Source organism: Vicia villosa, linkage group LG5 (genome assembly GCF_029867415.1).
Source record: "Vicia villosa cultivar HV-30 ecotype Madison, WI linkage group LG5, Vvil1.0, whole genome shotgun sequence".
Lineage (NCBI taxonomy): Eukaryota > Viridiplantae > Streptophyta > Magnoliopsida > Fabales > Fabaceae > Vicia > Vicia villosa.
The window spans coordinates 1,437,921-1,455,159 of NC_081184.1; the positions used below are offsets into that span (position 1 = coordinate 1,437,921).

Consider the following 17,239-nt stretch of genomic DNA (forward strand, 5'->3'; position numbering starts at 1 on the left):
TATAAACAGAAAAAATCAAGTCAATCCAATAATATATGTCATGTTATTAAATGATTACACGTAACACGCTACATAAGCGTGGGTTAACTTAAATTAGAAATATTTATAGAAACAAATTTAAGAGAAAATATTTTGTAACAATTGAGTTAAAAAAGTGGTTATAGTATCCAACATTATCGCATATTCCTCACTAGTCCTTATCTTAAGAGCTATTACATCTCCTTGAGAAAAGGAACCGTAGAATTAGAATCGAAGCTCTTCTCTTTCAGGCATACACATTCCTTCAATTCAGTTCTTAATGTTATTTCAACATATATAGTAACATATTAGTTTCTCACCCTTTCTTTCATGAAATTGACTACAAAAAATCAAAATATGTTTTGCAGTATCCAAAACAAAGAATTCCGTATGCCTAACATGAAGGTGATAATATTTCTTGGAATGTTTCTAATGATTATTTCGTGTGTTCAAGCTATATCAAAACAAGATTTGATTGAGAGTTTCAGTTTAGAAGAAAGAAGCTTAATTCAAAGTAATGAACAAGCTGATGATGAGGTTAATGTTACTACAAGATATCCAATGGGAGGAGGTAGAAGGCTAGCAGGATTTGGAGGAGGAGGTGGACGAGGAGGTGGAATGGGAGGAGGAAGAATGGGAGGTGGATTCGGAGGTGGAATGGGAGGAGGGATGGGAAAAGGTGGTGGAATGGGAGGAGGTGGTGGGATGGGAAAAGGTGGAATGGGAGGTGGTAAGGGAGGAAAAGGTGGAGGTGGTAAGGGAGGAAGCGCGGGTGCAGCGGCGGGAGGAGTGGCAGGTGGAATGATTGGAGGTGGACTTATTGGCGGTGCAATTGCTCACAATAGCAATGGCGGAAACAATGGCTCTTCTAGTTCTGCAACAATATTATCTGCAGGGACTCATTTTTCTGTATCAATATTGATTTTATGTGTGCGCTTTTGGATTTGATCACACTTCCACTAATTAAGTAGTATCATGTTTAGTTTCTTTTGCTTAGGAACTTATTAATCCTCTTTTGGCCGCAATCAATATCATGTTTTCTTGATTATTAGTTTGTAAATGTAGTATGAATAGATAGATGTATGAATCTTTGCAAACTAGGGCCAAAACTAGACAGAAAACAACCATATCATCAATATAGACCTACCGTCCACTAAATAAAGCTTTTCTTAGTAGTGCACAAAAAGTTTCATGTTGATACCCCAAACATGCACGTTGGGTTTATTTTGAGCATGTGTAGCATCATTCTTTTTGGCGGGGTAGACTTTGGTGGATAGCGGTCCTGAAACTCCAACCCAACCCACCATTTTGGCGGGTGCGAGGGTCGGTCTAACGGGTCACGACCTGTTTTGCCACCCCTACCCACCACATCGGTCATAACATTACCTACTGCATAAGATTCAATAATCATGAAACTATACAACTTCAAATTAGTCGGAATCATATTTGGCATCTTTTTCTCCAAAATCTTCAAGATGAGAAATGCCATGACATTTGATTAACAAGGCTTTAAATGTTTTGCCATGTGTTTTATCAAATATATGTGGTATGTTCGTCATCGCTTTGTCCTTATTCCACTCTCCAATAAATTTGCATTGAAAATTTGTTGTTCTTTCACTTTGACTTTGACATCTTTTAATTAATACAACCCCAAGATTCAAGATATTAAAAAAAATAAACGATCTTTGATATGAATCTTCTCTTTATATGTATGTTGTATGATATTGGCTTCTACAAGATCTTTACTCTATCTCGACTTCTATCTTCCGACTTCAAAGTTCTACTCTAAGTGTTCATTTCGCAATGACCTTTACTCAGTCCTACCGATTCCTTGTCCGATCTTTGATCTATCTGAAGATTGTAAAAACTCTAGCTCAGTTCGTAGTAACTTCCTTTTTCATGGCTGGGTTTTCACTCCCTACCCCTACCACACAAAGATGCCGACTTGAAACCTTCAAATCTTCATAAAACGTTAATCATAAAACAAACCTCCTCACATAGATCTCACACCCTAGATTGAGAAGCTCCAAACAACAATAGTATATAAGTTAGAGGTTGAAGATGAAGATAACACTACAACAACTAATGTTTTTAACCTCGGACACAAAATGCATTTTACCTCGGCTAAAGTAGCAAGGTAACGAAAGGCGTCATAAAAACTTTTCACTTAACACCTCGGAGATTAAAAAAATCAAGGGGTATAGTTATATGCATATAGGTTTGAACCCCCGCAACTGCACTTTTATTATTTTCAAAACTAACATATCTTTTATCTAGGTTTATTTAAAAAATTGAGGGGTATGATTTTTTTTATATTGTTTACATTGTTTACCTAGTGTATTACATTGTTTATCCAATATTATATTATTTACACAAAATACTAAAATTAAAATAAAAGTCAAATTCCCTAGAGTTTAGGATAAAACTCAAATTCTATAAGGATATGAATAAAAATCAAATTCCTTCAAGATTTAGACTTTAGATCTTCGAATTATTGAATCTTGGGGAAGATCTTCTGTTGGATCTTACATGCAATTATTTATGATAATTAATATAAAAAAATACGTTATTTGGACATCTTGTCGTTGATTCATGCATTGATTGACAAGAGGTTTAAATGTTTATTTTATCAAATATATGTGGTTGAGAATGTTCGTCATCGCTTTGTGCTTACTCCACTCTCCAATGAATTCGCATTGAGAATTTGTTGTTCTTCCACAATAATTTTGACGTCTTTTAATTTATACAACCACAAGATTCAAGATAATGAAGAAAATAAATTATCTTCGATATGAATCTTCTCGTTGACTGTATACAACGTCTGACATTGGCTTTTACAAGATCTTTACTCTATCTCGACTTCTATCTTCTAGCTTCAAATTATGCTCCAAGTGTCCATTCCGACTTCCACAACGACCTTTACTCAGTCCTAGCGACTCCTTGTCTGATCCTTGAACTGTCTGAAGATTATAAAAACTCCAACTCCATCCGTAGCAGCTTCCATACATCTCTACTGAAGCAGTCTTGGAGAATAGAAACTCCTTTTTCATAACTGGATTTTCACTCCTTAGTATATAAACCACCCTGCTTACAACCAATGATTCTATTCATAATTCACTCTACTCTCTTATTAATCCAGCAACCACATCAAAACAACCTCTACCACCCAGGACCGGTGGAAAGGTTGTACAATATGTACTGTTGCACATGGCCTCTGTTAACTGAGGACCTCAATTCCTTTTATAAGTGGCCTAATGTAATTGATTACTATAAAGAAAAAGAATTGTTCAACTTAAGTAATTTCGTAACAAGTTTAGGTACAATTAAATAGAATAGAAATAATAATAAAGTATATTTAACATTCTTCAAATCAAGTAAATAAAATTTAATTGTTAATTTTTCGCTTATAAATTCAAAAAAAAAAAATTATTGTTAATGCTATAAAATTTTCTTTTAATAGTTAATTTCCTTTTTGTAGTTAATTTATTAATTTGTAAATTTATTTTCTATTCTTAATTATCTCTTAATTTAACAGTTAAGTTGTTTATTTAGTTTAAATTTAATATTTCAAATTGGATAGAATAATAAGAAATTTCAAACCTTATTTTTTAGTAATAGACCTCCATGTCTCATTAACGGTCTCATATAATTAAAAAGATTAAAAAATTAATTTTAAAATATGAAAAGTTTAAAATAAAAATTAATGAATTGCTTTGTGAAGTTTTTTATTAAAATATGTCTTTTATTTATCTTATTAAATTGTATTTATATTATTAATAAGAATGACTATTCTATATGATTACAATTTAAATATTTTTTTTAAAAATACATTATACTTATTTTATATAAGGGCTTTTCTTAATATTAGAACATGGTCTCCTAATTAATTGAGACGGCCCTGCTACCCCATATCAAATATCTACGTCAAAATAATATAAAAAATATGCCATGTTTTTCTAATAGGCAATTAAATGATTACATGTGACATAGCCTCAGTTAACTTAATTTAATTATAACTACTAAAATATTGACGGAAAATATTTAGGAATTAGGAATATTTATAGGTACAAATTTAAAGAAAATAATTTTAGTAATAAGAAAATATGCTAAAAGTGATAACGGAGCAATTTTTTAGTTGAAAAAAAGTAACAAGAAAACTTGAAAAATTTATAAGAGTAGAAAACGGAGCAATTTTTTAGTTGAAAAAAAGTAACAAGAAAACTTGAAAAATTTATAAGAGTAGAAAACTTATTGAACCCTAGTTTATATTGAAACGTAGGTTACAAGTGAGTCAAAAAAGACGTTATAGTCTCCAACTATATCGCATATATATACTCGAGAGAAGGAACAGTAGAATAAACGCTTTCTCTTTCAGGTATACACATTCCTTGAATACAATTCTTAATATTCCTTTTAGCTTAGTATCATAATAATATCAAATTTGTGTTTTGCAGGATCCAAAGCAAAGAATGGCTAACATGAAGGTGATATTTCTTGGAATGTTCCTAGTGATGATTTCATGTGCTCAAGCCATATCAAAGCAAGATTTCAGTTCAGAAGAAGGGAGCCTAGTCCGAAGCAATGAACATGCTGATGATGCGGTTAATGTTACTACAAGATATCCAATGGGAGGAGGTAGAAGGCTAGCAAGATTTGTAGGACGAATGGGAGGTGGAGGTCATGGAATGGGAGGTGGTCATGGAATGGGAGGAGGAGGAGGTCATGGAATGGGAGGAGGAGGGCATATGGGAGGTGGAGGAGGTCATGGAATGGGAGGAGGAGGACATATGGGAGGTGGAGGTCATGGAACGGGAGGAGGACGAACGGGAGGAGGAGGACGAGGAGGAAAGGGAGGAAGAGGAGGAAGGGCAGGTGCAGTGGCGGGTGGAGCGGCAGCTGGAGTGATCGGAGGTGGAATTCTTGGCGGTATAATTGCCGATCACAATAACAATGGCGGCTACAATGGTGGCAATTATGGCTCTAGTAGCTCTGCAGCAACATTATTTGCAGGGTCTAATTTTTTTGTGTCAATATTGATTTTATGTGTGAGCTTTTGTATTTCATCACACTTGCACTAACTTAGTAGTATCATGTTTAGTTTTTTTTTGCTCAGGACTATTAATCCTCTCTTTCTTATTCATTGCTAACACTAAATTTGTACTTTCATGTTTTCTTGATTATCTAGTTAGTATAATTTCTAAATGCAGTATGAATAATTATCCTCCTCAAATTCCCTGAATTGAAATTTGTTTCCTTGAAATTCAAGAGCTGTGAGGCCAATGATATCAAGAGCTGCCATATGACTTTCAATTTCTTCGTTGAATAGAAGGTCTAGAACTGAGTCCTTTTATAAATTAGAATGTCAATCAAAATGTTGGAGGAGAATATGAAATTGAATGGTTTAAAGGGGATTGAATAGACCTTTTAAAAAAAATATCAATTTGAAGAAATTCTTTTCAAAAACTAAAGTTCTGTTAGCCGAATTCTTGAAAAAAATATGGTATTGGATTGATCGCAGTATACACTTAAGTTAGATACAATATAAACTATGAATGAAGAGACTAAATCAAACAATGTTTCAATGGACTTAAATTCGGTTTACATCATTTGTGTAAATACTAAATTCATTTACGACAAATAAACCAAAATACTAGATTCACAAAAATATAAAAACATAAACGGCCAAATCCTTTGAGGCACCCACCATCGACTTCTCCTTTTCATAAATCATATTGATTGATGAGCGTCACAAATTTTCATTTTATGTATTTCATATTTTCTTAATTTAATTCTTAATATTAATTAATTTCATCATAGGTATCATAATAGGTCGTAACCTATCGCTATCAAACTTGTGATTTGGTTTGTTCACATTATGGATGATCATGTGCTAAAGTCAGAATCCTTAATTTCCATCTCCTTCTAATGCCAAAAATAACATGTCTTTATAAATACACCAAACTCTAACTTTGATGCTTAGCCTCGTTTTAGCAAATAATAATTACCATGTCTTTATAAATTTTGCCGTTTGATCTCAAATCCATGGGCAAAATTTACTAACTTGCAATGTGTCCGAACTTGGAATGTGTCCGGTAGAAAATCAGACAGATACGCCTTCGATCAGAAGTGTCGTTCTAAGTTGATTAATAAATAAAATATAAACAATATATCCCAAACTTTTAGAAAAATTGAAATTTATGTTCTGTTTGATAAAAATAGTGATTGACGAATAAGCTAATTGATAGCTTATAATTTATGATAGATGACTAATAGATTATAGCTGATAAACTCATTGAAATATTTGGTAAAATTAACGGTTCAATTAGCTGATAAATTAAAATGACATAAAAGATACTTAATATATAATTATTTTATTTTAAATTAAAATAAATTATAAAGGATAGTAATGAATTTTAGTGAAAATAATAAGGACACAAGTGGAAGAAAAATCGATAAACTATAAGTTATAAATTAAAACGCTATTTGAAATAGAGTTTAAAAAATAAATTATAAAATAGTAAAATAAGTTATAAATTTATGATAAAAAGACCGTTATCAAACAAATCGTATATCGTCATATGATCTCATCAGCTATAAATTCAAAAAAATATCTTAAGATTCAAATTAATTAATGATTTAAAATCACAATATGATAGAAGCGGCTCAAATCCATCTCAAATATTTGCACAAATTTAAAATTAATTTAATTAATAAATAAATAATGTAAATTAATTTCGTCCTAAAATTTTGGACAAATTTCAAATAAATTTAATTTTCAAATAAAAAATTTATGTTTCAAATCCGCACAAAAGTTTTAATTAAATTTCAATTACAAAAAATTGTCACTCATACATTTATTTATAGAAAATTCATTGCTAATTATGATAATTAGATTCAAAGAATATTATGGATTGATACGAGTTATTCATTTCTACTGTAATACAGAATATTGGTGTCTCAAAAAAATATAGAATATTTGTCTCTAATAATGATAATTAGATTGAGAATCATTGATTGGCTCGAGAGAGTTATTATATAAATAAAATAAATGACAATAGTGCAACATATTCAGAATTCTTCTGAGATTATTTGCGGTTGAGGTATGTATAGCCATTGAATTGAATACTCTTAATATTTAAGCATACTGTTGATTTATAGTTCGTGACATGTTTATTTATATTGGTAACTAATTTTTTTCTCATAACCCTAGTAGTGTCAAGAGTCTCCCGAAAAATATAACCTAAATATTTAATTATAAGTAGGAAAGTCATATGGGATTCATAGAATGGTTCACGTGTTGGCGAATGTATAGAAGAGTTGGATCATCGTTAAAGTGGTTGTCTTCTCTTTGTCTTTACATAACGAGGAATTTTATTATATATATCTTAGATATATTATAAAAAAATAAATATATATTGTAAAAAATTCTATTTAACTGTAAAAAATTAAATTAATATTCATTTTTATTTGTAATTTATTTTTAAATAATTAAATTTTAATATGCTAATTTTTTTTTTTTTCAGGCTCTGGTGTCTCTGGATATTGTTCAAAGCAAGCAAGAGGTTCCAAACATGAATGTAATGTTTTTGGTACTGTTCCTATTCCTATTGATTAGTTCACGTGCTCAAGCCATATCATATGAAGATGAAGACAAAAGCATAATCCATAGCAATGAACAAGCACATGAGATATATCTTACTATAAAAAGAGGAGGAAGAGGAGGAAGGGGAAGAGGTGGAGGAAGGTCCGGCGGAGCAGACGGTGCAGCTATCGGCGGTGGAGCAGGCGGTGCAGTTATCCGCGGTGGGGCGGGCAATGCAAGGGCTAATCACGGGCACAAAGAGTCTCATAATTTTGCAACATTATTGTGTATGATTGTTTTAATCACATTGTTTTCCTTTCACTAATATATTAATGTTGATTTTGTTTTAAGTCTACATTAATATTTTTTAGAGAAATTAGAGAAATTAGATGATGCAAACTAATTACAACCATACATTCAATTAAATTATTTTTTATTTTAAATTATTTTTATGATATATCAAATTAATAGTTTTTTATTGGATGATAGTGTTAGACTATTTTACATTATCCGTGCATATGCACTAAACCCTATTTTTTATGCACTAAACCCTATTTTTTATGATTAGTAAGTGTATATTTTGTTCACATTTAAGACCATATTATGTTCGTTGTTTTTTACTTACATTTTTATTTCTCTTTTGTCGTTATTTGTTGTTCTAACTTGTATGATATATTAAGTTTAGGAATAGATATAAGACTAACTAGTTATTATTTGGTTATCTATTTTTTTATCTTAGAATATAAAGGAGATTCCATCACTTCGTTTTTTTCTTTTGTAATTACACTTTTTTAAGGATCTCGATGTTCTCCAGCCATTCTTCTCATGTTATTAGTGCTGTTATTATCTCCACCATTCATTTTTATTAAAGACAATATTTTTATTTTTATTATTTTATTTCAAAATTCTTTAGCCATTGATTTAAGGGAAGCATAGATGGTAGAAGCTATTTTGCATGAGAGGATCCATACACCTTTTTTTAAATCAAGGTGAGTGGACAAAAGAAAATATCACCCGTTATTATTAACTCAAAGTTTACTAAAACTTAAAGTACGTAAAGCGGAAAATTGTGAAATTTGAAATAAATGTGAAAAATAGGAAAGCATGTACACTTGAATACTTCAACACATAAGTGAGATTATTCTTCATCAAAATTATCATCCAAGAACAAATCTCGAGGCAGTTGTCCTATGTCTTGGATAAAGTGACAAATTATGAAGTTGATTTTGTCGTTTGTCTTGTCTAGCTTCTTGATTATGACTTAGAGTAGGTCTTTAGTTGAGGGCATTTAAAGGATAATATAGTTAAAATCTTTTAGATCTACAGGTGCTTCTAGATCATCCATTTTTCCCTTCTTTTCATAGGCTTTTCAATTACCTTTCTATCGATGATCTCATATTTCATTATTGCTAAATTGGTTCTCATTTATTTGTTACATCTTCTAAAGACTCTTCTTTTACAAAATTGAATCCGGTGTGTTCTAGGATTTTTTTGATTAGATTACTATTTTTTAGGCATACTTCTTTTTTATTGCTTCCTAACATATATTGGATTACTTGATTTTCCTAGTCTGTCTTGAGTTGGTTTTCGATTATCCATACAACTTCAACATCAAACTAAGTTATAAAACCAAAATTGCTTTTTTATTGGAAAAAGTATGTGATTGTTCATATAATGGCTCATGTGACTGTTGGAGCAAATATATCCTGCAGTGAACAGATTTGATATCAAGGATGATGGGTTTTTCAACAGAGAGGACATGTCATTCTTGTGGTTGAAGTTGTAGCCTTTATATCTTGGCTCGAGAACAACGTCTTCATGGGGAAGATTTGGGATGTTTTCAAACTCTTCCAATGATAGAGATATCCTATGTATTTTTAGTTAAGAATAAACTATTCCATCATTGAAGTAAAGATTTGAGAAGAACATCTTAACAAATGATAGATACACCATTCTTGAGGAACTATAGAGGAAGGTGGAGTAATATAGCTCTACAACACAAAAGTAGGGAAGAATTCAAATTCTTTAAAATCTTCTCAATCTATGGTGTGAATTCCCAATATGTTTTTGTTGGGGAATTGTTGGAGGAATCTTTCTTCTTGTTATTGAGAGGTGAAAGCATTAGAGAGATGATTAAAGGCGTTCAACCTTATAGGAGACATGATTATGATTTTGAAGGAATAATCTCACACACACACAACTATATATAAGTTAAAATACATAATGCAAAAGAGTGGTGAGTTGTTACCTATTTATAGTGTGGCTTCTGAAGAATTTGAGTGTATAAGTGTTGCAAGTAATTAATGCAGATTGTGCATAACCAAAATCAGAACAAAATTATTCCAAAAGTAGTGTCACAGTTGATTTAGTTAATGCTCCAATCGATTGGATAATTAAATCTCTAGAGATTTTTTATCAACTTTCATCAATGCGAGGATCTGATTGGCTTGAAGTCTACGTTTCACATAGATTGGTTTTGAAAATATGTGTGCCAAGTTGTGTCAATCTATTGGCTTAAGGCTCCAATCAATTGGGCTTATGAAATTCAACCTCCTTGGTGCTCTTTGGGCCTTGTGCTGGATTTGCTTCGGCCTTTTCAATTTTCGGCACTCTGCCCAACTTTATTTGCGCCTCCTTTCTATGAAAGACTAATATACTCATAGATTGGGCAATTCTTGAGTTTTTCCATCGCTAATTAGACAAAAAGGACTAAAATGAAACATTTTTAAGAGTTAAGGGATCAATATGAACATTTTTTAAGTTAAGGGACCAAAATAAACCTTGATGTAAACTTACAGGACCAAAAAGGATATTTTGCCTTTAAAATAACACACGTTCCAGAATACAAAATTCCTCATCAAACACTAAAACTTTCCCGAAACGCTACGACTAAATTAATATGAGAGAAAATAGAAAAGATTTTAGAGAGAAATAGTGGAGAGTGAGATAGAAAACTCATGTTTCTAGATGTGAAAATGTGAAGGGAGATACCTTTATTTATTTATAGGTTAGAGGTTGACACAAAAAAAGAAAGACCCATGAACCAAAATTAATGGATACATAGTCGTTTCCCTTTGTTAAGACAGTGTCACAATCATTTATGGACATCGCTTGCACTAACCCAATCAATTGGTTATAAGCACCAATTAATTGGACAGTTCAAAAACTTGTCCAAAACTATTTTGACAGTTCCCAATTCAACCGGAATGACTCCAATACATTTTAGGGATGGTTTCTTAAGAAACAGAGGCTTAAATATTGGTTTAGTCTGTGTGTGATTTAGCCATATAACTTAATAAAAAAAACTCGTGTGTTTTCACAAAACACGATTCCATAGCAACCTTCACTTCTACTATTGCATGATGATTTTAATGACAACGATTGATGTTGTATGTGATGGGAATATAGATGTGGTGTAGGTTAGTTTTACCAGAGCTTCATGGTGGATGCCAAATTTACTAGCTAAAAGTTCAATAATCGAGATTCAAGAGAAAAGTTGTTCACATAGGGATTGTAAGACACTCTATGTTTTCTCTCGGGAATTAGTGGACGTCCTTCCTAATTTTGGCATTAAGGTATTTATAGAAAACTCCTCAAGCCTTGACCAAAAAGCTAGAAAGTTGTTTATCCAGCTCCATGATAAAAAAACGTAAGAGTAGAAGAATGATCATTCTCCCTCAGATCATGGAGGAGACAATTTTTCCTTGTACACCTCTTAGGTCACACATGATAAATTAGACAGATCATGGATTTTAATTAAGGCGACCCAAGCCTAACCGAAATAGGCGGTACGCTATGCGCTTTGGACAACCTGTCCTACTTAAGACACTTGCCTAACATTTCCACACTTAGTTCAAGTTGATTTATCATGTATCAACCCTATTTAGGTCCAATAAAATTATCTTAGTCCAATATGAATATCAAATTATTTATCACATAGTGGCCCCAATATTTTCTATGTGGTAACTGTTAGCCAATTCATGCATAATCTAAGTTATGAACATATCGATTTAGTGAATTGAATAGTATTATTTGAAGCTCTCACTAGAGAAGGACATGATGTTCTCTAAGAATAATCACTTGGATATTAGAGGGTACACCGATGCATATTAGGTAGGGAATTTCCTAGATAGAAAATGTCTTGGAACTTGGAAGGCTGGCATACCAGTATTTCCTAAATTTGGCAATCATTTAAATTATAGTCTTTATATGACAACAATTTCAACGCGTGCCACACGTGTGGACTTTTTCAACAAAAGAAAAAACGAACAAAGCACGTTCTTAGTTTCTTCTCACCCTTTTCTTCCTCAAACAAACTTTCAAAAATATTCATATAAAAACCCTTTTCACCTAACCAAAAACACTACAATTCAGAACCAATTTAGCAGCCTCTAGTAGAATCTGGAAATTCTTCAAAGCAAATTCAGAAACTTCAATTTCCAATTATTTGCAAACCCTTTCCATGAAGCTCAAATTTTTTTTCGTTGTTACTAATTATTATTTCAGGTGTTCAAACAATATCAAGTCAAGATTCCAATATCAATGAACAAGCTCATGGCCATTCAATGATAGGGGACTTAGATGGAAATGGAAACATAGCGGTCTCTACGAGGTTGAACCATAAAGTATCGAAATGAACTAGTTGCTTCATCAATTAACATTTAGTACTGCAGAGAATTAGAAACACAACTATAGAACTCATGATCAGTGAAGAGTTAGAGGATATTCTTAGTCATGCTCTTATATGTATTTACCCTGCTAGTTTTGCACAATGGTTTGAGCCTAAAAGACGACTAGATGACCATCAAATCAGTTGCAAGCTAAGCAGCTAACAGGGTCCATTATGAAAAGAATAATAAGATCTGTTGTTTTTGTTTGTATTAGAAATGTATGATAACTCTTAATATTTATTAGTCATCAATTTTAGTCAACTATTCATAAACTCTTCATGCTCATAGTCATGTTCACAACAATGGATAAACTTTAGAATTTTTACAAACAGAATTTTGCACCATCAATTTACATGAAATTTAAGGGTAAAATCACAATATTAATCATGTTCAATCATAGAATTCAGAATAATTCACATAATCAACCAATTCAAGATACCCTTTCATGCTAAACACCAATATATCTAAGCATTTTCCCTCCAACAAGAATTCTCTTCAACAATGGGGAATCCTCTTCTCCTTTCTAAGCCCTTGCCTTGATCTTGTTTTTCTCTCCAAAACCTCTTTTTACATATCCCTCCACAACTCTTACTATCACTATTATTAATTTATCCTAAAACAAATACTCAATTATATTTTGTCTCTTATGCCCCCACTCATTCTCCTAATCCCCACAATGCCCCCTCCTTGCTTTTATTATTCTAATTTTTCGTTATCTTCTTATTTATTTTAATTAAATCAAAAATATTATTAGTCTAGTTATTTTTAATTATTAAACCAAACAGTCATATTCTCACTACACCCTTGTCGATCCATTACGCCCAAACTATACATATAAACATATAATTTATTTAATTACATATATAATAATTAAACAAATACTTAAATAATTCAAATAAATTGATTATTTAAATTTGGGGTGTTACATTTATTCACAAGAATATAAGAACTTGCAATAAAAAATTTTGATTGTTATTTAGTTTATGGTTTAAAGATTGATAATGATCAAATTAATGTCAAATAATATTAGAAATATTATCATGTAATAATATTTTATTACAATAATAAAATAATTTTCTTTGTGCTTTTCTAAAATTTTGATATTTTTTATAAAATTAAAAAATATATATTTATGAATTTTATTAAAAAAATTATTTTATTTTAATAAATATTAAACCGATTAAATCCACCTATTTTATCCAACAAACTGATCTAACCGAATTTGCTAAAAACCAAAATTCTATCGGTCGAAATTGGATCTTTAAAATAAAACTGCAGTTTACGTCAGAATTAAGTTTTGGACTCGATATCAACCCAAATCAAATGATTGTCCAGACTATCATATATTCCTAAATTTGAAAGATTCTACTCGAAAATTTTGGGCGATACTGAAAATTTCAACTGCATCCAGAAATTCTTTAAAAATAGTAAGTAGGATACCAGAAAGTTCACCTCCATACCGGAAATTCTATCAAAAAAAACGTGAAATACCCTAAATTTTAAATTTTCTGAAAGAATTTCCAAAAAAAATTCGGTAGATCTTCCCGAAAATTCTGAAATTTCCGATAACTCAATTTTTTTTTTGAAAAATTCCGAAAATTTTAAAATTTTCAGTAGTTAAAATTTCACTTTTATTTTTATTGCATAATATTTTGACAATTACATGTTTCAATTCGAAGATGAACATAAAATAAAACAGTACATCAAACACATATTAAAAATAACTAAACATGAAAACATAGGTACTACTAGATGATTATGGACATTTCACCATCTTGATTATGTCATCGACAGATCTTAAAATATACGCATCAAACTAGATTGACCCCTTAGTTATCCTACGGCGAAATAATTTCCACATGGTTGTCACGTCTTCATCGATCTTCAATTATTATCAACCCAATCTTCATGAAATTCGACCTTTCTTACCCTTCTGTTCTTGGTATCCGGCAATAATTCGTTCAACTTATCTGCCAAACTGGCGAAATATGAGGCATCATCCAGAAGCTTGAACTCAACAGGAGGATTGTTTCCGTTGAAATACACTTCTGCCTTAATTAGAAATTAAGGAAGAGACTTTTTTTTAGATGTCTTTCTTTATAACATGTGCCCTTATTTATAGAATATTGGATTCATTCAAGACCTCACAAAATTGTCGGTGAAATCATAACCCTACAAACTGCCGACAAAATCCCGATTGCTCAAAAAAATTGACAAAATACACTATCGAAAACTTCAGTTATCAACTAAATTTCCGGTGTAAACCGACCAAAAAAATTTATAAGGTACTGAAAATTTTAAATGTACTACCGGAAATTTAGATGTTTGTACAAAAAATTTAATTCAAAAAATATTTTTTTAGAAGGATATTTTTGGAATTAGGAAAAACGGGGAGGTGTCTAATATAATTTAGTATCAATCATTTAAATTATAGTCATCATAACCACATTTTTACCCGCGTGAAGAGAATTTTTCAAACAAAGAAAGAAAGAGCAGAACAAGTTCTCAGTTTCTTCTCATCCTTTTCTTCTTGAAACAATCTTCGCAAAATATTCATATAAAACCCCCATTTATCTAACCAACAACACTACAATTCTTCAAAGCAACTTAGCAACCTCTAGAATCTAGAAATTCTTCAAAGCAAATTCAGAAACTTCAATTCCCAATTATTTGCAAACCCTTTCGATGAAGCTCAAATTTCTTTCATTGTTACTGATAATTATTTCAGGTGTTCAAGCAATATCAAGTGAAGATTCCAATATCAATGACCAAGCTCATGGCTATTCAATGATAGGGAACTTAGATGGAAATGGGAACATAGCGGTCTCTACGAGGTTGAACCATAAAGTTGTGAATATGGAAAGTAATAAAGAACATAGACATGGAATATCTGTTACTATAAGAAAAGGAGGATTTGGAGTAGGAGGAGGAAGGGCAGTGGGTGGGGGAGCGGCTGCTGGAGTTCTCGGAGCTGGAGTTATAGGCGGTTCAAGCGTCAATCACGGGACTCATCACTCCAACCATTCTGCTGCATCATTATCTGCTGTGCCTCATGTTTGTGTCTCAATATTTATTTTATGTTTGAGCCTTTGGGTTTAATCAAATTGTTTCACTTTATTAGTCATCTATTTTAGTCAACTATTCCTTTCGTTTCCAATTGATCTATGTATAAATATGGAACCTGATATCACTTCTTGTAATCATCATTCATTCAATCTTAGGGTTACTTTATGAATCTCTTTTATTTTGTTTCCTGTTCTGGTAGCAAGAGCTTGGGTTGAGAGCATCAACTTCATCAACCATGAAAAGAAAAAACTCTTCCTTAGGATTTGATGATACTCCATTCACTCAAGAATAGCTCAATTGAAGTCAGTAGGTTAGTCTTACTACCTCAAAGAAATCAATTTTTTTATGAGGAATAATGAATCAATATAGTTCTATATTTGGATGAGATAATTAAAAAATTTCAAATTTTAAGAAATTTAAATGATTAAATTGAAAGCTTGATTGTGGCGGCGCAATTCATTCATAGCAACTTGCATTTCTATTGTGGCATGGTGATCATTGTCAAAACTGCTACTGGCTGATGTGATGTCTCGTGTTTTTACCATTTTAATGACGACGGTTGAGGCGGTCTGTGATAGGAATGTAGCTGTGTCTTAGGTTAGTTTGAATTAAGTTCTATGGTGGACGTCAATTGTACTAGTTAAAATTACAATAGTTGGTAGAGAGACTGCTTGCATAGGAATCGTGAGAGACTCGATGTATTTTCTCTCTAGAATTAGTGGATGTCTTTCTAAATTATGGGATTAGGGTATTTATAAAAGATTTATTGGGCCTTGACTAGAAAGCAGTTTGTTTCCTAACTCCGTGATAAAAAACATGGGAGTAGAAAAATACTCATTTCCTCTAAGATCATGGAGCAGGCGATTTTTCTCTATACACCTCTTTACTAACGGTTATATGTCAATTTTTAATTCTTTTTCATTTTATTTTTTATTATTTTATAAATAAGTAAAATAAAAATATCAACACATAACAAATATTATTTATATTTTTATCCGTTTGCGCACTAAAGAAAGTGGACTGACGGGTACGTAAGTGTCGTCTAAACGCTAGTATGAAATAAATAAAAATATTACAATAATTATTATGAGAAAGATACATAAACTTTGAAAATAAGAGAGATATAATTGATATTGTTTGAGTTGTTTAGTGGGAAAAATGACTAATTAATAAAACTTTAGAAAAGTTAAGTATAAATCTAAAAGATATAAGTAGATTATGTCACTAGCCTAATATATGTGTTAGTTAAGCAATTTTTGGGAAAAAATTTATTATTCCACCCAATGTTTTCCAGTGCACCACGCAAATTTCAAAAATGTTTCTGAAAATTGAAAATGCATCTTCGGTACGCACCATAATAGACATGAACGTTGGAATATTAGGGAACTAACCGGAAATATACATACGTTATAGAATCGTAAGTATATTTCCGGTTCATGGAATAACTTAAATGTGCGTTGCCTCTTTCCCTCTTTAGGTGTCTAGGTGTCGTCGTACCATGGAGCTTGCGCGAGATGGTATTGAGAGAGGTTTGTTTTCTAATAGATCTGATGTCATAGGTGTTTTGGATGTCATCATGGCGGAGGTTCAGGAGACTTTGTTTTACAGGAGGCGGCGGAAGGACGCCTCGAGGGTGATAGGCCGACTCATCATCCGACATACCCAATAGTTTTTGTTTTTTTTTTTATAAGCAAAAAAGGTATATTAAAAAAACGCAAGGGGTGCTAACCCACAGTTACAAAAGAGAGAGGTCTAGACCACATTACCGTCATTTGTATGTAGTGCGAAACAATCATAAATATATTAAAGTTAAAAAAGAAATATATTGTCTAAAATATTTTTGCTATTGGTAACATTAAAATTAAAAATATATTATCGGTTACAAAGTTTTAGAAAGGTATTT

At 31.6% G+C, this 17,239-nt stretch overlaps 1 protein-coding gene across 1 annotated transcript; it reads left to right on the forward strand.

The window, feature by feature from the left end:
* The first annotated feature begins 417 nt into the window (after positions 1-417).
* LOC131601735 (uncharacterized) lies at positions 418-15,628 on the forward strand. The gene is made up of 5 exons (XM_058873608.1): positions 418-927; positions 4,473-5,063; positions 7,542-7,887; positions 14,999-15,324; positions 15,536-15,628. The coding sequence occupies exons 1-5, from the start codon at positions 418-420 to the stop codon at positions 15,626-15,628; spliced, it is 1,866 nt and encodes a 621-aa protein (XP_058729591.1).
* Positions 15,629-17,239: the final 1,611 nt, after the last annotated feature.